Here is a 27,133-nt window from a genome sequence, read left to right as displayed (position 1 = left end):
GTCGCTAACAGCAGTTAAGTCAAAATAGTCGTGTTACGAGTTGCCCTGTTAAGAACCAGTCACGGTCACACATATGTTTTATATATGGCGTAACACGTCAACAACAGCTCTCAAGTGCAATTAGCGCTACACTGATGACGCGTTTGACGGGCTGCCAAGTGATGGTAGCGTGGAAAGTGGTAGTGGCTTACCTGCAGTCGGTGTCAGAGTAGGAGGACCTGGAGAGCCCAAGGGCGCTGTCCGCTGACCTCTGGGAGGCGCGGGCCGATCGCCGGAAGGACGCGGTGCGGGAGCGCCCTGAGAACCGGCTCGATCTGCCAACACAAAGGTAACAGGGTGGCTCAGTTCGAACCAGGGAAAGGCCGTAGCTGACGTATTGAAATAACACTGCTCCTGAATCGTAACTGATAAGCTTGCGGGATGATTTGGCTGAATGGGGACAAACTGCAGGAGGCGGGTCCTGAGAGAATAAGTAGCAAAAACGGTCATATGGACGTATGGTGAAGGGAGGTACCCTGCCTGAAAGTGTAAATCTGTTGATCTTTGACAGTGATCCTCGTATGAGCACCAGGCAGGCGGCCCATCAGCATGGGATAAGCATGAAGTCCATGTGGAACATTACCCACAACGTCTGTCACTGTCTGTATGATTTAGAATGCGAATAGATTCTCTTACCAACGGATTGCTCTGCATTGACGGTTTTGAGGGTGATTTTCCCATCACAGTGCACGGATTTTTGTCACACACCTTATGCACAGATGAGGCTACCTTTGTGAAGGGCGATATCGTCAACCTTCACAACACCCACCTGTGGGCTATGGAGAATTCCAGTGGTGTGGTGGTAGCAAACCATCAGCACTGGTTCAGCCCCAATGTGTAGGTAGAAATCATTGGTGACTGTCTCGTGGGACCAGTTATCGTTCCACAACATAGGTGAAGCATATCTGCACTTCCTGCCTCCCATGTTGGACATGGAGGAGGAGGAGATTAGTGATTAACGTCCCGTCGTCAACGAGGTCATTAGGAACGGAGCACAAGCTCGGATTAGAGGAGAATGACGAAGGAAATCGGCCATGCCCCTTAAAAGGAATCATCCCAGCATTTGCTTGAAGCGATTTAGGGTAATAGTAAAAATCTAAATCAGGATGGCCGGACGCTGGTTTAAACCGTTGCTGCCCCGCATCCGAGTCCAATATACTAACCACTGCACCACCTTGCTCCGTCTCCTGTATTGGAAGACTTGTCTTTGGTCATACAAAGGGTAATATACATTCCTGGAAATGGAAAAAAGAACGCATTGACACCGGTGTGTCAGACCCACCATACTCGCTCCGGACACTGCGAGAGGGCTGTACAAGCAATGATCACACGCACGGCACAGCGGACACACCAGGAACCGCGGTGTTGGCCGTCGAATGGCGCTAGCCTTGCTGCGCAGCATTTGGGCACCGCCGCCGTCAGTGTCAGCCAGTTTGCCGTGGCATACGGAGCTCCATCGCAGTCTTTAACACTGGTAGCATGCCGCGACAGTGTGGACGTGAACCGTATGTGCAGTTGACGGACTTTGAGCGAGGGCGTATAGTGGGCATGCGGGAGGCCGGGTGGACGTACCGCCGAATTGCTCAACACGTTGAGCGTTAGGTCTCCACAGTATATCGACGTTGTCGCCAGTGGTCGGCGGAAGGTGCACGTGCCCGTCGACCTGGGACCGGACCGCAGCGACGCACGGATGCACGCCAAGACCGTAGGATCCTACGCAGTGCCGTAGGGGACCGCACCGCCACTTCCCAGCAAATTAGGGACACTGTTGCTCCTGGGGTATCGGCGAGGACTATTCGCAACCGTCTCCATGAAGCTGGGCTACGGTCCCGCACACCGTTAGGCCGTCTTCCGCTCACGCCCCAACATCGTGCAGCCCGCCTCCAGTGGTGTCGTGACAGGCGTGAATGGAGGGACGAATGGAGACGTGTCGTCTTCAGCGATGAGAGTCGCTTCTGCCTTGGTGCCAATGATGGTCGTATGCGTGTTTGGCGCTGTGCAGGTGAGCGCCACAATCAGGACTGCATACGACCGAGGCACACAGGGCCAACACCCGGCATCATGCTGTGGGGAGCGATCTCCTACACTGGCCGTACACCTCTGGTGATCGTCGAGGGGACACTGAATAGTACACGGTACATCCATACCGTCATCGAACCCATCGTTCTACCATTCCTAGACCGGCAAGGGAACTTGCTGTTCCAACAGGACAATGCACGTCCGCATGTATCCCGTGCCACCCAACGTGCTCTAGAAGGTGTAAGTCAAGTACCCTGGCCAGCAAGATCTCCGGATCTGTCCCCCATTGAGCATGTTTGGGACTGGATGAAGCGTCGTCTCACGCGGTCTGCACGTCCAGCACGAACGCTGGTCCAACTGAGGCGCCGGGTGGAAATGGCATGGCAAGCCGTTCCACAGGACTACATCCAGCATCTCTACGATCGTCTCCATGTGAGAATAGCAGCCTGCATTGCTGCGAAAGGTGGATATACACTGTACTAGTGCCGACATTGTGCATGCTCTGTTGCCTGTGTCTATGTGCCTGTGGTTCTGTCAGTGTGATCATGTGATGTATCTGACCCCAGGAATGTGTCAATAAAGTTTCCCCTTCCTGGGACAATGAATTCACGGTGTTCTTATTTCCATTTCCAGGAGTGTAGCTACTACGCGATGGTGCTCCACGCTACCGGCCTCTTGGAGCAACACTAGTACAAAGAGAACATTGGTGCTTTCCTGATGTATTCTTATGTATCCTCAAATAACTGAAACCTGCGCTGTCATAGGTCTTTCATCTTCACCTTTCAGGTGGGTGTAACTCCGGTGGACTGCATTCCTGTCCATATGGTTAAATGATATTTTTTTGCTCCTTATCCTCTCAGGGGTCATTACGTGCAGTTTGCCCCACTTTAGAAAAACTACCATGAATAATACGTTCCACGGTGGTTTTAACAGGATAGATTTCAGCAGGAAAACGAGATTCAACTTTTCATCTCGTTTGTGTACAGGAGTGACGGAACTATTGAGTTTTGATTACAATTTTTTTTCCTTCTTGCAGTTCAAACTACAGAAATTTTAAACCGTCAGTTCCATTCGTGACGTGTGACAGTAACAGACAATCTCGAGAGTCATTAGTGCAATAGGTCAGAATGGTCAGGGCGTTGCTCGCAGCTGGAACGTTCGTTCTTTGGCTAACATTTAATGAGTGTGGACTGCCGAGTGCCCCGGGTCGTTCTACTGAGCAGGCAGTGCCAATGCTTCAAAGCGGATGGCATGACGCTGTGGATTACCGTTTCTTGTTCTCGCATAGAGCGATCTATTTGGAAGCTGTCCTCTTAAAACTCTTTCGAGTCCCGATTTCCTTTTAGTCTTTCATGCAAACGTTTTCATCACGCAAGAAAAATTAAAATTGCTACACCTCGAAGATGACGTGCTACAGACGCGAAATTTAACAGACAGGAAGAAGATATTGTCGTATGCAAATCATTAGCTTTTCGGAGCATTCACTCGAGGTTGGCGCCGGTGGCGACACCTACAACGTGCCGACATGAAGAAAGTTTCCAACCGATTTCTCATACACAATAGCAGTTGACCGGCGTTGCCTGGTGAAACGTTGTACTGATGCCTCGTGTAAGGAGGAGAAATGCGTACCATCACGTTTCCGACTTTGATAAAGGGCGGATTGTAGCCTATCGCGATTGCAGTTTATCGTATGGCGACATTGCTGCTCGCGTTGGTCGAGATCCAACAACTGTTAGCAGAATATAAAATCGGTGGGTTCAGGAGGGTAATACGGAACGCTGTGCTGGATCCCAATGGACTCGTATCACTAGCAGTCGAAATGACAGGCATCTTATCCGCATGGCTGTAACGGATCGTACAGTCAACAGATGGGGACGTTTGCAAGACAACAACCATCTACACGAACAGTTCGACGACGACGACGTTTGCAGCAGCATGGACTATCAGCTCAGAGATCATGGCTGCGGTTACCCTCGACGCTGCATCAATGACAGGAGCGCCTGCGATGGTGTACTCAACGACGAACCTAGGTGCACGAATGTCAAAACGTCATTTTCTGGGAGGAATCCAAGTTCTGTGTACACCGTCATGATGGTCGGATCCGTGTTTGGCGATTTCGCGGTGAACGCACATTGGAAGCGTGTATTCGTCATCGCCATACTGCCGTATCACCCGGCGTGATGGTACGGGGTGCCATTGCTTACACGTCTCGGTCACGTCTTGTTCGCATTGACAGCACTCTGAACAGTGGACGTTATATTTCACATGTGTTACGATCCGTGGCTCTACCCTTCATTCTATCCCTGCGAAACCTTAACGTTTCAGCAGGATAATGGACGGCCACATGTTGTAGCTCCTGTACTGGCCTTTCTGGATACAGAAAATGTTCGACTGCTGCCCTGGGCAGCACATTCTCCAGATCTCTCACCAAGTGAAAACGTCTGGCCAATGGTGGCCGAGCAACTGGCTCGTCACAGTACACCAGTCACTACTCTTGATGATCTGTGGTATCGTGTTGAAGCTGCATGGGCTGCTGTACCTGTACATGCCATCCAAGCTCTGTTTGACTCAATGCCCAGGCGTATAAAACTGGCTCTGAGCACTATGCGACGTAACTTCTGAGGTCATCAATCGCCTAGAACTTAGAACTAATTAAACCTAACTAACCTAAAGACATCACACACATCCATGCTCGAGGCAGGATTCGAACCTGCGACCGGAGCGGTCGCTCGGCTCCAGACTGTAGCGCCTAGAACCGCACGGCCACTCCGGCCGGCCAGGCGTATCAAGGCCGTTATTACGGCCAGAGGAGGTTGTTCTGGGTACTGATTTCTCAGGGTCTATGCACCCAAATTGCGTGAAAATGTAATCACATGTCAGTGCTAGTACAATATATTTGTCCAATGAATACCCGTTTATCATCTGCATTCCTTCTTGGTGTAACAATTTTAATGGCCAGTAGGGTACATTGTAAGTTTTATGGTTTTCGTTTTAAGTTAAACTGAAGAGGTAATAACGACAACCTGTGTTTTTCCATTTCATGAATACATGGGGAACAGGAGGAACTTAGTGTTCAACGTCCCTTCGATGACGAGGTCTTTAGAGACGGAGCACTAGCTCGGATTAGGGAAGGACGGAGAAGGAAAGCGGCCGTGCCTTTTCAAAGTAACCATCCCGGCATTTGCCTGGAGTGATTTAGGAAAATCGCGGAAAATCTAAATCTGGATGGCCGGACGCGGGTCTTAACTGTCGTCTTCCCCCGAATGCAAGTCCAGGGTGCTAAACACTGCGCTACGCTGCTCGGTATGAATATGCGAGACGCAGTACCAGTGTTATGGGTAAAATACAGCGTTGCTATGTCTGTGATGTTGAAACAGAGATGGCGCACGGGAATGATGACATCTGCAACTGAGCATTCAGGATGGACGAATTTCGATGAAAAAATCAGATATGTATCCGCATTCTTTTTTCATTGAATAGTTTTATTTACAAAAAAGCATACATAAATACGATAAACGTGATCGCTCTCTCTGTGCTGTGTAGGGTGACTAGTACATATTACTTCACCGTTCTGTATCAGTTCACTTGCACTTATTTCATAAATAAAAGCAAGTGTACAAACTGTCGGGATGTGGTTGAAAGGTTCTCACCGTAATGAAGCGGGTTCCAGGATAACCCCTGTTTACTATCACAGCAGAAGTACTTTCCTCGGGACATGAGTGGCAGTCTTGGGAGATTCGCAGGGCTCCCTCGCCGAATTCTGAAGTAGTGTTTTCATGGTGCAAATCCCTTTGCCTGTGCAGAAGGATGCTTAAGCTACTAAGAGCCCTCTGAAGATGTGACAAGTATCAATTCAGCATGATGTCCACAAGCATCCCGCGTTTTCGTTTCTCTGAAGCGTGAGAAAATCCATTTGATCTCACAGAATTTCTGTCCGTCCGATCTTGTGTGCTGATACATACGAAGCCCACACCTACTACAATAGTACAACTTTATATGCCAACTAGCTCTGCAGATGACGAAGAAATTGAAGAAATGTATGAGGAAATAAAAGAAATTAATCAGATAGTGAAGGGAGACGAAAATTTAATAGTCATGGTTGACTGGAATTCGAGTGTACGAAAAGGGAGAGAAGGAAACGTAGGAGGTGAATATGGATTGGGGCTAAGAAATGAAAGAGGAAGCCGCCTGGTAGAATTTTGCACAGAGCACAACTTAATCATAGCTAACACTTGGTTTAAGAATCATGAAAGAAGGTTGTATACATGGAAGAAACCTGGAGATACTAAAAGGTATCAGATACATTATATAATGGTAAGACAGAGATTTAGGAACCAGGTTTTAAATTGTAAGACATTTCCAGGGGCAGATGTAGACTATGATCACAATCTATTGATTATGACCTGTAGATTAAAACTGAAGAAACTGCAAAAAGGAGGAAATTTAAGGAGATCGGACCTGGATAAACTGACTAAACCAGAGGTTGTACAGAGTTTCAGGGAGAGCATAAGGGAACAATTGACAGGAATGGGGGAAAGAAATACAGTAGAAGAAGAATGTATGAAGTGGTGAAGGCAGCAGAGGATCAAATAGGTAAAAAGACGAGGGCTAGTAGAAATCCTTGGGTAACAGAAGAAATATTGAATTTAATTGATGAAAGGAGAAAATATAAAAATGCAGTAAATGAAGCAGGCAAAAAGGAATACAAACGTCTCAAAAATGAGATCGACAGGAAATGCAAAATGGCTAAGCAGGGATGGCTAGAGGGCAATTGTAAGGATAGAGAGGCTTATCTCACAAGGGGTAAGATAGATACTCTGCCTACAGGAAAATTAAAGAGACCTTTGCAGAAAAGAGAACCACTTGTATGATCATCAAGAGCTCTGATGGAAACCCAGTTCTAAGCAAAGAAGGGAAAGCAGAAAGGTGGAAGGAGTATATAGAGGGTCTATACAAGGGCGATGTACTTGAGGACAATATTATGGAAATGGAAGAGGATGTAGATGAAGATGAAATGGGAGATACGATAGTGCGTGAAGAATTTGACAGAGCACTGATAGACCTGAGTCGAAACATGTCCCCCGAAGTAGACAACATTCCATTGGAACTACTGACGGACTTGGAAGAGCCAGTCCTGACAAAACTCTACCATCTGGTGAGCAAGATGTATGAGACAGGCGAAATACCCTCAGATTTCAAGAAGAATATAATAATTCCAATCCCAAAGAAAGCAGGTGTTGACAGATGTGAAAATTACTGAACCATCAGTTTAATAAGCCACAGCTGCAAAATACTAACGCGAATTCTTTACAGACGAATTGAAAAACTAGTAGAAGCCGACCTCGGGGAAGATCAGTTTGGATTCCGTAGAAATACTTGAACACGTGAGACAATACTGACCTTACGACTTATCTTAGAAGAAAGATTAAGGAAAGGCAAACCTACGTTTCTAGCATTTGTAGACTTAGAGATAGCTTTTGACAATGTTGACTGGAATAGTCTCTTTCAAATTCTAAAGGTGGCAGGGATAAAATACAGGGAGCGAAAGGCTATTTACAGAAACCAGATGGCAGTTATAAGAGTCGAGGGACATGAAAGGGAAGCAGCGGTTGGGAAGGGAGTGAGACAGGGTTTTAGTCTCTCCCCGATGTTATTCAATCTGTATTTTGAGCAAGAAGTAAAGGAAACAAAAGAAAATTTCGGAGTAGGTATTGAAGTCCATGGAGAAGAAATAAAAACTTTGTGGTTCGCCGATGACATTGTAATTCTGTCAGAGACAGAGACTTGGAAGAGCAGTTGAACGGAATGGACAGTGTCTTGAAAGGAGGATATAAGATGAACATCAACAAAAGCAAAACGAGGATAATGGAATGTAATCGAATTAAGTCGGGTGATGCTGGGGGATTTAGATTAGGAAATGAGACACTTAAAGTAGTAAAGGAGTTTTGCTATTTGGGGAGCAAAGTAACTGATGATAGTCGATGTAGAGAGGATATAAAATGTAGACTGGCAATGGCAAGGAAAGCGTTTCTGAAGAAGCGAAAGTTGTTAACATCGAGTATAGATTTAAGTGTCAGGAAATCTTTTCTGAAAGTATTTGTATTGAGTGTAGCCATGCATGGATGTGAAACATGGACGATAAATAGTTTGGACAAGAAGAGAATAGAAGCTTTCGAAATGTGGTGCTACAGAAGAATGCTGAAGATTAGATGGGTAGATCACATAACTAATGAGGAAGTATTGAATAGGATTGGGGAGAAGAGAAGTTTGTGGCACAACTTGACCAGAAGAAGGGATCGGTTGGTAGGACATGTTCTGAGACATCAAGGGATCACCAATTTAGTATTGGAGGGCAGCGTGGAGGGTAAAAATCGTAGAGGGAGACCAAAAGATGAATACACTAAGCAGATTCAGAAGGATGTAGGTTGCAGTAGGTACTGTGAGATGAAGAAGCTTGCACAGGATAGAGTAGCATGGAGAGCTGCATCAAACCAGTCTCAGGACTGAAGACCACAACAACAACGACAACGTTATATACTAAGGTTACGTGGTATAATCCATAGAATTACAGTTTCTCACACATGAAACTGTGGGTCTGATTCTCGTCGGGTGCACATTTTTTTTTATTTTTAATCTCTATCAAAATGACTTCGATCATTATTTTTATTCAATTAATTGGTTTCAACGTAATTTTTCAATTCCATTCCATTGTCGCATAATTATAATCATAACATTAACTTCCTGGTTTGCTTTCATTTTTCTTCCAATCGTAGTTTCTCCACTTGAAATCTTTGTTAATGTGTTTTTAATTAATTTTGTGTATTTATTTCGATTTAATTTTTTCTTGTTTTATCACCCCGTTTTTTCGTTTACATTGTTGCTTTCATCTCTCATTTTGCTTGAATTTCGTTTTGTTTATAAGCCCGTCTTTCATTAAGATTTTCATCTCGTTATTTTGTCCATAGTACAATATGTCTTTAGCTTGTGATGTAAATGTCTGTATCACAATTACTGTGTCAAACAAAAGTGCACAACTGCTAACAAAAATACATTTTCCACACCATTGCATAAGTACACACATCACAATAAGTTTTGCACCGCCTCGGTTCCGAGAGTTCCAGAACCTGTACAGAAAATTGGAATAGAGATCAACATAAACATCATTTCTGCCCTTTTTATTGGTCTTGAAAACCACACATTGCATGTTGTATCCAGCGAGACCTTCAGACGTGGTGGTCCAGATTGCTGTACACACCAGAACCTTTACAACCGAGTGGCACGTCCTCTTGCATTGATGCATGCCTGTATTCGTCGTGGCATACTACCCACAAGTTCATCAAGGCACTGTTGGTCCAGATTGTCCCACTCCTCAACGGCTATTCGGCGTAGGTCCCTCAGAGTGGTTGATGGGTGACGTCGTCCATAAACAGCCTTTTTCAGTCTATCCCAGGCATGTTCTATAGGGTTCACGTCTGGAGAACATGCTGGCCACTCTAGTCGAGCGATGTTGTTATCCTGAAGGAAGTCATTCTCAAGATGTGCACAATGGGCGCGCGATTTATCGTCCATGAAGACGAATGCCTCGCTAACATGCTGCCGATAAGGTTGTACTATCGGTCGTAGGATGGCATTCACGTACCGTACGGCCGTTAAAGCGCCTTCCATGACCACCAGCGGAGTTCTTTGGCCACACGTAATGCCACCACAAAACAGTAGGGAACCTACACCTTGCTGCACTCGCTGGACAGTGTGTCTAAGGCGTTCAGCCTCCATACAAATCTCCGACGATTGTCTGGTTGAAGCCATATGCGACACTCAACGGTAAAGAGAATGCGGTGCCAATCCTGAGCGGTCCATTCGACATGTTGAGCCCATCTGCACCGCGCTGCATGGTGTCGTGGTTGCAAATGTGAACCTCGCCATGGACGTCGGGAGTGGAAATGCGCATCATGCTGGCTATTGCGCACAGTTTGAGCCGTAACACGACGTCCTGTGGCTGCACGAAAAGTATTATTCAACATGGGGGCGTTGCTTTCAGGGTTCCGCCGAGCCATAATCCGTAGGTAGCGGTCATCCACTGCAGTAGCAGCCCTTGTGTGTCCTGAGCGAGGCATGTCATCGACAGTTCCTGTCTCACTGTATCTCCTCTATGTCCTAACAATATCGCTTTGGTTCATTCCGAGACGCCTAGACACCTCCCTTGTTCCCTCGCACGAAGTAACAATGCGGACGCGATCGAACCGCGGTGCTGAACGTCTAGGCATGGTTAAACTACAGACAACACGAGCCGTGTACGTCCTTCCTGGTAGAATGACTGGAACTCACTTTGACGATTTGCGCGTCGATGGGGATGAAATGATGGTGATTAGGACAACACAACACCTAGTTCCTGAGCGGAGAAAATCTCCGACCCAGCCGGGAATCGAACCTGGGCCGTTAAGAAATTGGCCGCTGCTCATGCATGGTTGTTTACATCTTTGGGCGGGGTTAGTGACATCTCTGAACAGTCAAAGGGACTGTGTCTGTGATGCAATATCCACAGTCAACGCCTATCTTGAGGAGTTGTGGGAACAAGGGTGATCCAAAACTTTTTTCGTTGTTTGTATAAATAAATTATTTCTTGTTTCGTTTTTTAACTGATACATAAGAATTTTCAAATAATTGAATAATATAATAGATAAATATAATTAGACCAACAGAATTGTATAATGCAACTTTTTAATGCTATTGCGTCACACAGAATTCTGATCTTTTTTCGTCAGTTACTCGCAAACGAGGTCCCACCAGGGTGGATGGCTGCAGTGTATGGTACCTGGGATCTTCGCCTACATCACCGTATAGACAGTTTCAAAAAGTCGATCGCACCGCTGTCGACCTCTCCTTGTGAGGCCATCACGGAACAAGTGGCGCATTGTCATAAGAGAATACGTGTGCTGGGCGTCCTGCAGACTGAGTTCTGCTGCGGCGATGGCAGGCGCATCACAGAGAGCGACAGAAATGAACGGCAACTGCAAACGTACTCCAGAGTTCAAGTGTGCAGGGGACAATGACTCTTGTGGACAAAAGGTCTAAATTGCACTCAGATTCACCGTCAGATTCTGGCGGTATACGGACAAAATGCACTGTCGCATCCAGCCGTAGTCGAATGGTGCCACAATTTGACCAAACCCTCAGACATTGGGTGATGCTGATCCCCTATAAAGCCCAAATTTTGCACCATGCAATTTCCTTCTTTTCGGCAAGGTAAAGGATAACTGCGAGCGGGGGGGGGGGGGGGGCAGTTTTACTAACGATAAATTCGAGTCTCGGTCCGACATACAGTTTTAAACCGCCAGGAAGTTTAATATCAGTGAACACTCCGCTGCAGAGTGAAAATTCATTCTGGAAATAATCCCCCAGGCTGTGGCTAATCCATGTGTCCGCAATATCCTTTCTTCCAGTAGTGCTAGTCGTGCAAATTTCGCAGGAGAGTTTCTGTGAAGTTCGGAAGGTAGGAGATGCGGTACTGGTGGAAATAAAGCAATGATGACGTGCTTGGGTAGCTCAGCTGGTAGAGCATTTGTCCGCGAGTTCGATTCCTTAAAGAATCGAGGGAGGGGTGGGGGAGAGGGGGGCCTTACTGGTAATGAACGTATTCAAAGAAGGCCAGCAGTTATGGTCACCTCTCGAGGAAGAGCGTCAAGGAAAATGCTGAAAAAGACGACCTAGCAGACGAGTAAAGTTAGACGCCAATTATACCGCGAAAGCCTACTTACAAAGTTTCAAGAAGCAGTACTAAGTGAAGAATCTGGAATAATGTACTTCAGCGCCCTCTGACTCTACCCCATAGGGACAGTGAAGACAAGAATAGATTGATTGCAGCGCCGACGATGGCGTGGAAGCAGTTCCTGTTCCCTCGTCGCATACGTGATTGGAACAGGAAAAAAATCCATAACATGTGGTACAATGCTAAGTGGCATAAACCATGCACTCCACAGTACTTTTCAGAGTGCTTATGGTGATGCACAAGAGTATGTACAACAATTACTCGCAGAAACCAGATTCTAAACATTTGAGGAACCAGACATATTGTCCTGGTTTTGCAAATTTAATGAAATATGCTGTATATTGTTATACGCGAGCATGCGTTATACGTTGAACACTGCAACATAAACTCATATGAAAGCTCAACTTTGCGTTCAGCTGCTGGTAACAGCGCTAATGAGCAAACTGCACTAAATACAAAGCGCGTGGTCATCGAAGGGTTACGTACATTAGCCAATTCTTTCATTGTGTTAAGCAATCGCATACGAAATGCACTTAAAACGAGTCGGTAGCCAGCTTGTTAAGCCCCGCTTGCGTGTGTTCAGTGTGGAGCAACACGTTGCAACTGGCAGCTGCTGCATGGAAGCGTGACGTGGCGGGTATCTTGTGCTCGATGCAGTCTCAACCAGCAGCGGATTATTACAACCGAATTGCAGGCAGCGCCAAATTTAAGTGTTACTTGTCTCATTGTGTATTTAGGTTTTTTTGCAACTAAATATAAAACACAAGAACTGATGACCTTATGCAGTTCTTTGCTACTTGTGCTAAAGTTTTATCTCCTTACGTCCACTATCGGCAACACGCAGTATATCCAAATTTTCTGCTTCACACTTTCTAATCTGTCAAGCGGATAACAACGCAGGGTAGTAACTACCTTCGCTACAATTAATGTTTTCCTTCTTAATCAGTAGTAGTTTCGAGAATATAACCTACTTGCAAGTTGTAAGTACCAAAACCATTGCATTCGTAAAGTATGCGAAAGTTGACACGTTTTTCTATTGACTAAAATTATCACCATCTACATAGAAAAAAAATTAAATTTTATTCATGCTAAGATAAAAAGCTACATTTAGAACTGAGTCATTTGCAACTCGTGGAAGGAATTGTAGAAATTACAGAACAGAGCAACAAGTATTAGTTATCGCGATATCTGAGATTGACAGATTTTGAGAAGGCTTTGCCTGCTTTTAACAAAATCAGTACTAACAGTCCTTGTGAAATAAGACAATGACTCAAACTATGATAACATACTGAATAATACATAGTGAGCTGTATTGCCCTCAAACAAACTTCATAATAATAGTGAAATATTCGGAAGTGAAACACGAGTCGGATAAGCAGAGTCCAAACCAATTCATATCAGATCTAGAATAAATGGAAAATGAAAGAAGAGCACATTTTTGGGGACGTATCTGAACGGCCATCGTTTTGTAGATGACGTTGTAATTTTTTGCCTTCAGTGTAGAAGCTTCAGTCAGGAACGCACGAATTCAATACTGCGAACTTGAAAATAGCTATGATAAGCAATTGCATAAGAATAAATTAATGTATAATCAGCACACCGAAAAAAATAAATAATGGGAAGTAAGAAAGACGTCATAAAAGCAGTTGACGAATTTATTTACTTAGGACAGTTGAATACAGCGAATTGAAGTACACGAAAAGAAATAAATCTGAAATTTAACACTTGTCCCGCTTACAATCTCATCATTATGTTTAAAATCCATTGAAAAATTTCACACACACAAGATTAAAAAGCATATATAATTACTTAAGCACAAATAAATGTGTAATATACCGTGTTTTTAAATCGGACTAAAAATTATAAAATAATTTCTCCTAGCCCCCTACGGTTTGCTGACCCCACAAAAATAGTCTGTCTATCTGCCCTTCCCCTCCTCTCTCCAACCACCTCCTCCTGCCGCTCTCTCTATTCATCTCCTCTTCCTCATTTCTCTGTCCATCTCCCCCTGCCCCCTCTCTCTCTGACTATCTGTTCCTCCTCCTATTTCTGTCCATCTCCTCCTCTGCCCTCTGTCTCCCTCTCTGTTCATCTCGTCCTTTCTCACATTCTTTCTCCTCCTCTCTTTGTCCATCGCCTCCTTCCTCCTCTCTCTATCTGTTCCTCTCCCTCTCTCTGCCCATCTCCTCCTCCTCTCTCTCTCATTCTCAGTCTCCTCCTTCCCCACTCCATGTCCATCTACTGCCAATCCCTTTGTCCATCACCTCCTATCATTCTCTCTCTGTCCCTCTCTCTCTGTCCATCGCCTCCTCTCTCTTTCTCTCTCTCTGACCATCTCCATCTCCCTCTGTCACTGTCCATGTCATACTATCCCGTCTCACTATCTGTCTCATCTTCTTTCCTCTCGCTGCTCAGCTGTGCCCATCCACATGCATATACCCTGACACACGCTCCAGTACTACCTGCAAATCAAGTGATACTAAACTTATTCACCATCACCACCACCACACCTGCAGAACAGATCGACAAGGAAGCGAGTTAATATTGCATTGTCATACAGTTCTAAGTTATGTTTAAAATTTCAGGTCTAGTGCCTTGGTTACATGTTTGTAAATTCTACGATAATATAGCCTGTCATTAAACTTTAAACTACACTCCTGGAAATTGAAATAAGAACACCGTGAATTCATTGTCCCAGGAAGGGGAAACTTTATTGACACATTCCTGGGGTCAGATACATCACATGATCACACTGACAGAACCACAGGCACATAGACACAGGCAACAGAGCATGCACAATGTCGGCACTAGTACAGTGTATATCCACCTTTCGCAGCAATGCAGGCTGCTATTCTCACATGGAGACGATCGTAGAGATGCTGGATGTAGTCCTGTGGAACGGCTTGCCATGCCATTTCCACCCGGCGCCTCAGTTGGACCAGCGTTCGTGCTGGACGTGCAGACCGCGTGAGACGACGCTTCATCCAGTCCCAAACATGCTCAATGGGGGACAGATCCGGAGATCTTGCTGGCCAGGGTAGTTGACTTACACCTTCTAGAGCACGTTGGGTGGCACGGGATACATGCGGACGTGCATTGTCCTGTTGGAACAGCAAGTTCCCCTGCCGGTCTAGGAATGGTAGAACGATGGGTTCGATGACGGTTTGGATGTACCGTGCACTATTCAGTGTCCCCTCGACGATCACCAGAGGTGTGCGGCCAGTGTAGAAGATCGCTCCCCACAGCATGATGCCGGGTGTTGGCCCTGTGTGCCTCGGTCGTATGCAGTCCTGATTGTGGCGCTCACCTGCACGGCGCCAAACACGCATACGACCATCATTGGCACCAAGGCAGAAGCGACTCTCGTCGCTGAAGACGACACGTCTCCATTCGTCCCTCCATTCACGCCTGTCGCGACATCACTGGAGGCGGGCTGCACGATGTTATGGCGTGAGCGGAAGACGGCCTAACGGTGTGCGGGACCGTAGCCTAGCCTCATGGAGACGGTTGCGAATGGTCCTCGCCGATACCCCAGGAGCAACAGTGTCCCTAATTTGCTGGGAAGTGGCGGTGCGGTCCCCTACGGCACTGCGTAGGATCCTACGGTCTTGGCGAGCATCCGTGCGTCGCTGCGGTCTGGGCACGTGCACCTTCCGCCGACCACTGGCGACAACATCGATGTACTGTGGAGACCTCACGCCCCACGTGTTGAGCAATTCGGTGGTACGTCCACCATGCCTCCCGCATGCCCACTATACGCCCTTGCTCAAAGTCCGTCAACTGCACATACGGTTCACGTTCACACTGTCGCGGCATGCTACCAGTGTTAAAGACTGCGATGGAGCTCCGTATGCCACGGCAAACTGGCTGACACTGACGCCGGCGGTGCACAAATGCTGCGCAGCTAGCGCCATTCGACGGCCAACACCGCGGTTCCTGGTGTGTCCGCTGTGCCGTGCGTGTGATCATTGCTTGTACAGCCCTCTCGCAGTGTCCGGAGCAAGTATGGTGGGTCTGACACACCGGTGTCAATGTGTTCTTTTTTCCATTTCCAGGAGTGTATTTTAATTATAGTTGTATCCCTTGGCCACTCTCCTCAGTCTCCTAATTAATTTGGATCGTCTGCAGGTATGATGTTGATTGCTTTCCACTGTCGGGACTGAGTTAAATCTGCATTAAATTCCTGGCTAGGAACAAAGTCTTTCGCGGCTGCTCTGTTGCATAAAACATTCGCGGACTGCTTGCTGGGTCAGTTGAGGGTAAAACCTCGAGTTTTCCACTGTTTCCTCCGTCGTCTTCATAAGGAGCAACTGACTGTCGAAACTGCTGCTGTGGTGGCCTCATATGGCCCAAAGCCAGAGATATTCGTCGCAATGTTTACGCAAGGGCGGGAGCGGATGCGCCACCAGCGCAGTCGGCAAAACCATCTGCAACAGCTTGACATAACTAACGACCAATTAGAAGTCGTCTTTGGGATACAAAAGGCCACCACATCAGCAGTTTTGTCAGTAAGTTGCTCCTGACGAAAACGATGGAGGGAATTGTCGATAGCTCGAGGTTTACCCTGAATTGACGCGGCAAGAAATCCGAGAATGTTTCACACAAATTGCTGGCTGTTTGAAAACTACTGTCCCCCGAGAGGCAGAGCCAGTTGTTCTGTGGCTAGCCGTTCATGACCGGTTGCACGGTGTTGAGGAACACAGCAAGGGGGGGTTACAGTTTGACCATTGCAGAAGAAGACTTCAGTAGGTATCTTACACCATATAGTCCCACGCTATAACCATTACGCAACAAGAGTGGCGCACTATGAGAAGAGAATACATGTTTCAGATTGTATGTAGACACAATTCTTCTGCGGTGCGATTAACAGGTGCATCGCAGTCCGGGAGTGAAACGGCGAGGCAGTTGTAAACGCACTCCAAAGTCGAAGTACGTGGGGCAGTACAATATTTGTGGGCAAAACGTCTACACTGCACACAGGTTCACCGTGAAATTCTGTCGGTATGTACACTCATGCTCATAAATTACGGATAATTACAGAATGTGGTGCCACACAACGTGGCACTACACAAAACTGGCGCTAATAGCATAGGCACATAAGGAACACACACGACACAGATATGTAAGTCCACAATATTGGTGATAAGTTGAGAAAACCGTCCCGAACCGCATGTGCTACAAAACGCCACTGTTTCCTGCGCGTGTACCCCGACATCAATATGCGATACGACCACCATTCACACATACAAAGGTTCACAACGGGTTGGCAAACTCTGGATCAGGTGGTCGAGCAGCTGCTGGGGTATAGCCTCCCATTCTTGCACCAGTGCCTGTCGGAGCTCCTGAAGTGTCGTGGGGGTTTGAAGACGTGCAGCGATACGTCGACCGAGAGCATCATAGACGTGCTCGATGGAGTTTAGGTCTGGAGAACAGGCTGGTCACCCCATTTGCCTGATATTTTCTGTTTCAAGGTACTCCTGCGCGATGGCAGCTCGGTGGGGCCGTGCGTTATTATCCATCAGGAGGAAGGTGGGACCCACTGCACTCCTGAAAAGGCGGACATACTGGTGCAAAATGACGTCCCGATGCACCTGACCTGTTAGAGTTCCTATGTCAAAGACACGCAGGGGTGTATGTGCACCAACCGTAATCCCACCCCCACACTATCAAACCACGATCTCCATACATGTCCCTTTCAAGGACATTAAGGGGTTGATAGGTTGGTATCTGGTTCCTGGTTCATGATAGATGAAAACCCAGTGAGAATCACTGTTCAGACTATACCTGGACTCGTCTGTGACCATAACCTGGGACCACTGGTGTTCTTGACACCAGGATTGACGGGCTCAGTGGAATGCACCTTGCAGGTCTCCGGGAGAATAAACCATGTCCGTTCAGTCGTCTGTAGACTGTGTGTCTAGAGACAACTGTTCCAGTGGCTGCGGTAAGGTCCCGACCATGGCTACCTGCAGTACTCCGTGGCCGTCTGCGGGCACTGATGGCGAGATATCGGTCTTCTTGTGGTGTTGTACGCTGTGGACGTCCCGTACTGTAGCGCCTGGACACGTTTCCTGTCTGCTGGAATCGTTGCCATAATCTTGAGATCACACTTTGTGGCACACGGAGGGCCCGTGCTACGACCTGCTGCGTTTGACCAGCCTCCAGTCGCCCTAGTATTCTACTCCTCATAACGTCATCAATATGTGTTCTTTGAGCCATTTTCAACACACAGTCACCATTAGCACGTCTGAAAACCTCTGCACACTTACTCACTGCACCGTACTGTGACATGCACCAGCACATCTCTGCGTATCTGGACTGCTGCCAGCGCCACTGATCGACGACCACAGGTCAAATCCACAGCATGGTCATACCCCGAGGTGATTAAAAGCCGCAAACCGCCCACCAGAGCGTTGTTTCACCATGTAACAGCATTATCCTTAATTTATGAGCATGAGTGTAGCTCATATACAACGTTGCGTCCAGCGGTAGTGAAATGGTGCTAACAATTGGACCAGAGCTGCACAGAAAACGGTGCCGCTGATCCAGAAGGAAGCCACAGGCAGCAACCAAGACGATAATGTCCAGGAAATCGTGGATTTTGGTCATTTGCAGCAGTCGTAGGTTTTCCGACAATGAGGACGTTCACACAGCGGTTCTCGTGCGGCTCCGGGACCAAGGAGAGGATCTCTACCGTCGAGGAAATGAACGACTGGTAGAACGTGTCAAGTGTTGTTTACAAAGACTTGGCGACTGTGCTGAAAACTAGTGCCATGTGTCTGTGTCACTTTGAAGTCAGTGTATCATTCAATGAAAGGTACTTGGCCCGCCACAATAAAGTGTAACTTGCTTTTGATGTCCCCTAGTACACAGTAGAATGTCTCATAATTAATAGAAGAAGCCTGGACGAGTAGCTAAAAGCCACGAAACGGTATATTGAAGTTATATTCAAAATTTTCCTACGGCAGGAAAATCTAAACCTACAGAAAGACATTAATGGACATCTCAGGCCCAATAAGAGAGGGAATGGTGCGTTCAGAAGTCGGCTTTATTATGAACTGTAGTTGTTTGGAGAATAGGTGAGAGACGCCAAACACAAAATGGGCATTGCGTTCTATAAATACGTCATTCGAATAGACACGAAAAAACTGACGAAGCGGATAATTATTTATTTTCGGGTAAAAAAACGGAAGTTCCTGATTAACTGAGACTGAGTGAGAACAACAATATCCAGGAATATGACCTTTTCAAGAAGAAACTTAGAGATGAGCATCATTTCCTAGGAAAACAGAAGTCGAAAACTGGCGAGACTTAAGAAAAAAAAATTGTGTCAAGGAAAAAGCTTGAGAGAATACTACTCTCAAAAATAGCTCAGAGGAAGACACTGCTGAAGTAGCTCGATCCACACCTTACCGAAGCGAAGCCGGAAGAAGACTGAAAACAAACAAAGAAAAGAAGAACTAATAGACTCGGGGAAAGAAAACGGAAACCCAGCTCGCTCTGTTCGTCTACAAGACGGAGAAGACAGTAGAAACCGGCGCCCAGGCAGATGCCGTGTTTCTTGAATTTGGTTCCGCATTGCCGCCTAATCAAGAAAATATCAGACCACTGTGTGACTTGAATGAAAAGTTTCTATCAAAGAGAACACTGCACGTCATTCCCGGCGGTGAGAATCCTTCAGACGTGGAAGTAACTTTGGGCGTGTCCCTAGGGAGTGTTGTAGGAGCATTACTTTTCACCGCATATATAAATGACCTATTAGATAAGTTCCATGAGTCCTTTCGAAGATGATTCCAAATGAAGGAATATCGGCAGAGGATCAACGGTTGGTGCAGGGAGTGGAAACTGATCCTTAACAGAAGTAAACGTAACGCATTACGAATACACAGACAAGAAGACCATTTACTGTATGACTACACAATTGCACAACAACCACAGGAAGAAATTACTTTCATAGGATAACTAGGAGTATGCGTAGGAGCAATTTGGAGTGGAACGACCTCATAAAATTAGTCACGGCTAAGGCAGATGCCGCACTGGGAGTCACTGGAAGAATTCTCAGGAAATGTAGTTCATGAACAAAGAAAATATCTTCAAAACACTCTTTCGACCAACACCCGAATATTGCTCGTTAGTCTGAGATCCGTGCGAGATAGAAATGATAGTGGAAATAGAGAAGATCTACGGAATAGCAGCACGCTTTGTTACAGTTTGATTCAGTAAGCGCGAAAGCGTCATGGAGACGCTCAGCCAAGTTTAGTGGTAGGAGCCGCCAGAGAGGTGTTCCCCATCACGACGTGATCCACTGTTCAAGTTCCGAAAGCGTGCGTTCTCAAGAAAAGTGAGCCAAGATATTGCTACCTCGCACATACACTCCTGGAAATTGAAATAAGAACACCGTGAATTCATTGTCCCAGGAAGGGGAAACTTTATTGACACATTCCTGGGGTCAGATACATCACATGATCACACTGACAGAACCACAGGCACATAGACACAGGCAACAGAGCATGCACAATGTCGGCACTAGTACAGTGTATATCCACCTTTCGCAGCAATGCAGGCTGCTATTCTCACATGGAGACGATCGTAGAGATGCTGGATGTAGTCCTGTGGAACGGCTTGCTATGCCATTTCCACCCGGCGCCTCAGTTGGACCAGCGTTCGTGCTGGATGTGCAGACCGCGTGAGACGACGCTTCATCCAGCCCCAAACATGCTCAATGGGGGACAGATACGGAGATCTTGCTGACCAGGGTAGTTGACTTACACCTTCTAGAGCACGTTGGGTGGCACGGGATACATGCGGACGTGCATTGTCCTGTTGGAACAGCAAGTTCACTTGCCGGTCTAGGAATGGTAGAACGATGGGTTCGATGACGGTTTGGATGTACCGTGCACTATTCAGTGTTCCCTCGACGATCACCAGAGGTGTACGGCCACTGTAGGAGATCGCTCCCCACACCATGATGCCGGGTGTTGGCCCTGTGTGCCTCGGTCGTATGCAGTCCTGATTGTGGCGCTCACCTGCACGGCGCCAAACACGCATACGACCATCATTGGCACCAAGGCAGAAGCGACTCTCATCGCTGAAGACGACACGTCTCCATTCGTCCCTCCATTCACGCCTGTTGCGACACCACTGGAAGCAGGCTGCACGATGTTGGGGCGTGAGCGGAAGACGGCCTAACGGTGTGCGGGACCGTAGCCCAGCTTCATGGAGACGGTTGCGAATGGTCCTCGCCGATACCCCAGGAGCAACAGTGTCCCTAATTTGCTGGGAAGTGGCGGTGCGGTCCCCTACGGCACTACGTGGGATCCTACAGTCTTGGAGTGCATCCGTGCGTCGCTGCGGTTCGGTCCCAGGTCGACGGGCACGTGCACCTTCCGCCGACCACTGGCGACAACATCGATGTACTGTGGAGACCTGACGCCCCACGTGTTGAGCAATTCGGCGGTACGTCCACCCGGCCTCCCGCATGCCCACTATACGGCCTCGCTCAAAGTCCGTCAACTGCAGATAAGGTTCACGTCCACGCTGTCGCGGCATGCTACCAGTGTTAAAGACTGCGATGGAGCTCCGTCTGCCACGGCAAACTGGCTGACACTGACAGCGGCGGTGCACAAATGCTGCGCAGCTGGCGCCATTCGACGGCCAACACCGCGGTTCCTGGTGTGTCCGCTGTGCCGTGCGTGTGATCATTGCTTGTACAGCCCTCTCGCAGTGTCCGGAGCAAGTATGGTGGGTCTGACACACCGGTGTCAATGTGCTCTTTTTTCCATTTCCAGGAGTGTATATCTAGCGAAAAGACGATGAAGATAAAATCAAAGAGACTCGTTCCTGAAGAAAGCTTGCCAGAAATCACTATCCCCGCGAACAATACGTGATTGGAACAGGGAAAGGGAGAAATGATACTGGATGTAAGGATACCGTGACTGACATCGCTCCTAGCGAGCTATTTAGCAGCAGGCGCTAGCTGGCGAGTCTTCCTTCTAGAACATTCTGTAGTCTCCCGCACTGTTGTGTATCGTCGAGCACCAACCACGGATTCCAGAATACACGGTAGGGGTCACGCTCAGCCAGGCTGTGAGCTGTGGTGTCACCGTTGTTTAGGCGGGCCGCAAGATGAGACGTAGGCCCGTGAGGTGACGCAGGGGGGCTCACGCCAAATTCCTCGCGGCAGCGTGACGACTCACGGCGACAATCTTCGCAAGTTGGATCGCAGTTTCAATACGCAGTTTACTGAGGAACTTTGGCTCTGGCAGAGATGGCGACTACTTCTGCTATGTTAATAGATATAAGGTCAGAATCGGATTCCGATTCTGAGCTCGAAACAGTGTGTTACATCGCTTTGATGAAATTGGCTACAGGTTCTCACGGCGAAGAAGGCACGAGGAGGAACGTATGGCGTGAGTCAGAAGGGGCAGAGAAGCTGGTGAGAAAAGCCCTTGCTGCCGCCAGGGCTACTGTATACAGGGTGTTACAAAAAGGTACGGCCAAACTTTCAGGAAACATTCCTCACACACAAAGAAAGAAAACATGTTATGTGGACATGTGTCCGGAAACGCTTTATTTTCATGTTAGAGCTCATTTTAATTTCGTTAGTATGTACTGTACTTCATTGATTCACCGCCAGTTGGCCCAATTCAAGGAAGGTAATGTTGACTTCGGTGCTTGTGTTGACATGCAACTCATTGCTCTACAGTACTAGCATCAAGCACATCAGTACGTAGCATCAACAGGTTACCGTTCATCACGAACGTGGTTTTGCAGTCAGTGCAATGTTTACAAATGCGGAGTTGGCAGATGCCCATTTGATGTATGCATTAGTACGGGGTAATAGCCGTGGCGCGGTACGTTTGTATCGAGACAGATTTCCAGAACGAAGGTGTCCCGACAGGAAGACGCTCGAAGCAATTGATCGGTGTCTTAGGGAGCCTATGACTCGCGACTAGGGAAGACCTAGAACGACGAGGACACCTGCAATGGACGAGGCAATTCTTCGTGCAGTTGACCATAACCCTAATGTCAGCGTCAGAGAAGTTGCTGCTGTACAAGGTAACGTTGACCAAGTCACTGTATGGAGAGTGCTACAGGAGAAACAGTTGTTTCCGTACCATGTACAGCTTGTGCAGGCACTATCAGCAGGTGATTGGCCTCCACGGGTACACTTCTGCGAATGGTTCATCCAACAATGTGTCAATCCTCATTTCAGTGCAAATGTTATCTTTACGGATGAGGCTTCATTCCAACGTGATCAAATTGAAAATTTTCACCATCAACATGAGTGGGCTGACGAGAATCAGCACGCAATTGTGCAATCACGACATCAACACAGATTTTCTGTGAACGTTCGGGCAGGCATTGTTGGTGATGCCTTGATTGTTCCCCATGTTCTTCCACCTACGCTCAATGGAGCACGTTGTCATGATTTCATACGGGATACTGCACCTGTGCTGCTAGAACATGTGCCTTTACAAGGACGACACAAGATGTGGTTCAGGCACGATGGAGCTCCTGCACATTTCAATCGAAGTGTTCGTACGCTTTTCAACAACAGATGGCCTCCACGCTCTCCTGACCCCAACCCTCTTGACTTTCATTTATGGGGGCATTTGAAACCTCTTGTCTACGTAACCCCGGTACCAAATGTAGAGACTCTTCCTGCTCGTATTGTGGACGGCTGTGATACAATACGCCATTCTCCAGGGCTGCATCAGCGCATCAGGGATTCCATGCGACGTAGGGTGGATGCACGTATCCTCGCTAACGGAGGACATTTTGAACATTTCCTGTAACGAAGTGTTTGAAGGCACGCTGATACGTTTTGTCGCTGTGTGTTTCCATTCTATGATTAATGTGATTTGAAGAGAAGTAATAAAATGAGCTCTAACATGGAAGGTAAGCGTTTTCGGACATATGTCCACATAACATATTTTCTTTCTTTGTGTGTGAGGAATGTTTCCTGAACGTTTGGCCGTACCTTTTTGTAACACCCTGTATATATAGCGAGAAGTGGGCAAATTTCATTATTATCAAGTAACAGAAACAGTATTTTCAAAGCAGAAACAGGATCCTATTAGTCATAAGGACTCTCCAACAACAAATCAATTGAAACAGTGCTCATAGAATGTCGTCTCGTCACTCGGACGACAGTTTCGATTCTATATTGATATCAAAGACATGGTTATTCCGTTTTTACTGGTAGATATGGAGGGCTACACGCTAGTAAGGAATGGTATTGTAAGGAACCTAGGCATCTTTTTTTGATAAACATTAACCAGGACAAAGCACATCACGAAAATTTGCTATAGAGTTTTGACAGTGTCAATGTAGAATGTTAACAACGTATTACAATGCAACTTACCATTTCGTATGTCCGTTCCCTAGGTCACTTCCTCCCACTTCTCAGCTTTCAGCTTCGTTTTCAAGTAATCTTCATGGCTTGTATCATACAGAGCATTGCGAAAACGTACGGCTTCAATTAGCTTTTCTTCCATTTCGAACTACCAACAGCCAGAATAACCGTGAGCCTCGCAGTAAGCTGCGTACAGGACACTGCGGTCCGCAGGGTTACCAAGCGCAGGAACTGTGTCACTTCCAGCTGCGCTCCAACGCGCGCAGGACCACTCAGTTGTGTGGTTCGCAAGAACTCACCGTGAGTCACCCTGTGTCACCTCAAGGACCTACGTCTCATCTTGCGGCCAGGCTAACCCTCGTGTCACGTCGCACTGCACTGAAGCTTAAATGCACACGGTGCACTCACATGTCACTCTCACGCGGGTATTAGTGTAATAGAGGTTTTCAAGACTTTAGTGTATTGTTGTTACTGTAATTGTTATTGATTAATTTTCCCATGGTCGGTGAGATTAGTGTAGGGCCTCCGATCTACGTCTTTATCAAATTTTGTTAACAGATTTCGAGTTTTCAAAACACTAAGCCTAAAATCAATAAAACTTGGTAGAACGCTAAATTGCCTGTGTTTTCTTTTTAATAGTGTCTTCGCTAGGAAGAGGCCATTTCAAGACATATTCAATAAAAACAATATCAATTGCCGTTATATAGGTTTATTTCTAGGCAACCAGTTTCGACGTTACAGTATGTCATCTTCAGGCCAATCCAGTAACCTTAGTGTTACAAATATAGCAGTGCCTTTAACTGGTCTCGTAATACCTATTACGAGCATACGTGTTCGTTGGACAACAGTCAGCAACAGTCACTCCATACATTCAAACCCGAGGGCCAAAGATGACCTCACAACCTGTTCCATACCCCTGTGAATCCTACAGGGTCTTACGGGGATATGGAACAGGTTGTGAGGTCATCTTTGGCCCTCGGGTTTGAATGTATGGAGTGACTATTGCTGACTGCTCTCCAACGAACAACGTATGCCCATAATTGGTATTTCGAGACGAAGGTTACTGGCTTGGAGCAGTTTTGGCCTGAAGATGACGTAGTGCAACGTCGAAACTGGTTGCCTAGAAATAAACCTATATAACGGCGATAGGTATTATTTTTATTGAACATTAACAGCCGTAGTCTCATACTCCATCAGAAAATGGAGTTACATTCATTTCAAGATATCTCTGACAAAAGATAATGCTTTATAAGACAGGCAACGTAAAGTGGCAGCCATTGGAATGTATTCATATGACCAGTTGGTACTTGTTGTTGACAGTCAGAAAAAGAGCAAGGAATTAATTTTTGTACGTGTTCTAATTTCTTGTAACTCAGCTCTACATCGAGAGAGACGACTCTGTAAATTCGCAGTGTTTCGCCTAAGGAATTTCGTTTCAGTTTCCCTAATTTTTGGCGTAAGTAGGCATTGCCGCATTTTGAACAGTGTTTGCTTTCACGGTTAATGTTTTGTTTAGAAGTAATTTCTTTGTTAGTTCATGAAATATTTACCTGTAAAACATCTTCTATTTCTTTACGGTAGCTTCGTCTTTATGTCTGAATACTTCTCATTATTTCGCTCATTACTACGCCCTAAATCAGCAACGCACCAAAAGATGGTAGATTAGAAATGGAACAGCATCTAAGCAATATCCAAGAGTTCATGAACAATGGACCTTCCCGTTGGTGGGGGGGGGGGGGGGGGGGGCTTGCGTGCCTCAGCGATACAGACAGCCGTACCGTAGGTGCAACCACAACGGAGGGGTATCTGTTGAGAGGCCAGACAAACGTGTGGTTCGTGAAGAGGGGCAGCTGCCTTTTCAGTAGTTGCTGGGGCAACAGTCTGGATTATTGACTGATCTAGCCTTGTAACACTAACCAAAACGGCCTTGCTGTGCTGGTACTGCGAACGGCTGAAAGCAAAGGGAAACTAGAGCCGTAATTTTTCCTGAGGGCATGCAGCTTTACTGTATGGTTCAATGATGATGGCGTCCTCTTGGGTAAAATATTCAGGAGGTAAAATAGTCTCCCAGTCGGATCTCCGGACGAGGACTACTCAGAAGCACTTCGTTATCAGGAGAAACAAAACTGGATCAGAGAGTGGAATGTCAGATCCCTTAATCGGGCAGGTAGGTTAGAAAACTTAAAAAGGGAAATGGGTAGGTTAACGTTAGATATAGTGGGAATTAGTGAAGTTCGGTGGCAGGAGGAACAAGACTTCTGGTCAGGTGAATGCAGCGTTATAAATACAAAATCGAATAGGGGTAATGCAGGAGGAGGTTTAATAATGAATACAAAAAATAGAAATGCGGATAAGCTACTACAAACAGCATAGTGAACGCATTATTGTGGCCAAGATAGATACGAAGCCCACGACTACTGAAGTAGTACAAGTTTATATGTCAACTAGCTCCGCAAATGACGAGCAGATTGATGAAATGTATTATGAGATAAAATAAATTATTCAGATAGTGAAGGGAGATGAAAATTTAATAGTCAGGTGTGACTGGAATTCGATAGTAGGAAAAGGAAGAGAAGAAAATGTAGCAGGTGAATATGGAATGGGGGCAAGAAATGAAAGAGGAAGCCGACTGGTAAAATTTTGCACAGAGCATAACTTAATCATAGCTAACACTTGATTCAAGAATTGTGAAAGAAAGTTGAATACATGGAAGAGGCCTGGAGATACTGGAAGGTTTCAGATAGGTTATATAATAGTAAGACAGAGATTTAGGGACCAGGTTTTAAATTGTAAGGCATTTCCAGGGGCAAATGTGGACTCTGACCATAATCTATTGGTTACGAACTGTAGATTAAAACGGAAGAAACTGCAAAACTAAAGGAATTTAAGGAGATGGGACCTGGATAAACTGACAGAGCTAGAGGTTGTAGAGAGTTTCAGGGAGAGCATTA

The 27,133-nt window shown here is 46.5% G+C and overlaps 1 protein-coding gene across 1 annotated transcript in view; it reads right to left on the bottom strand.

Annotated features, from left to right (window-relative positions):
• Positions 1-27,133, bottom strand: part of LOC126284273 (uncharacterized) — a 626,414-nt gene that overhangs the window by 76,084 nt on the left and 523,197 nt on the right. The window contains exon 4 of the mRNA XM_049983089.1: positions 192-314. Coding sequence (XP_049839046.1) covers positions 192-314 — 123 coding nt within the window. The remainder of the gene's footprint in view (positions 1-191; positions 315-27,133) is intronic.

This window comes from Schistocerca gregaria, chromosome 8, assembly GCF_023897955.1.
Source record: "Schistocerca gregaria isolate iqSchGreg1 chromosome 8, iqSchGreg1.2, whole genome shotgun sequence".
Lineage (NCBI taxonomy): Eukaryota > Metazoa > Arthropoda > Insecta > Orthoptera > Acrididae > Schistocerca > Schistocerca gregaria.
Note: the sequence above shows the minus strand (reverse complement) of the source record. Positions and strands in the feature narration are given on the sequence as shown.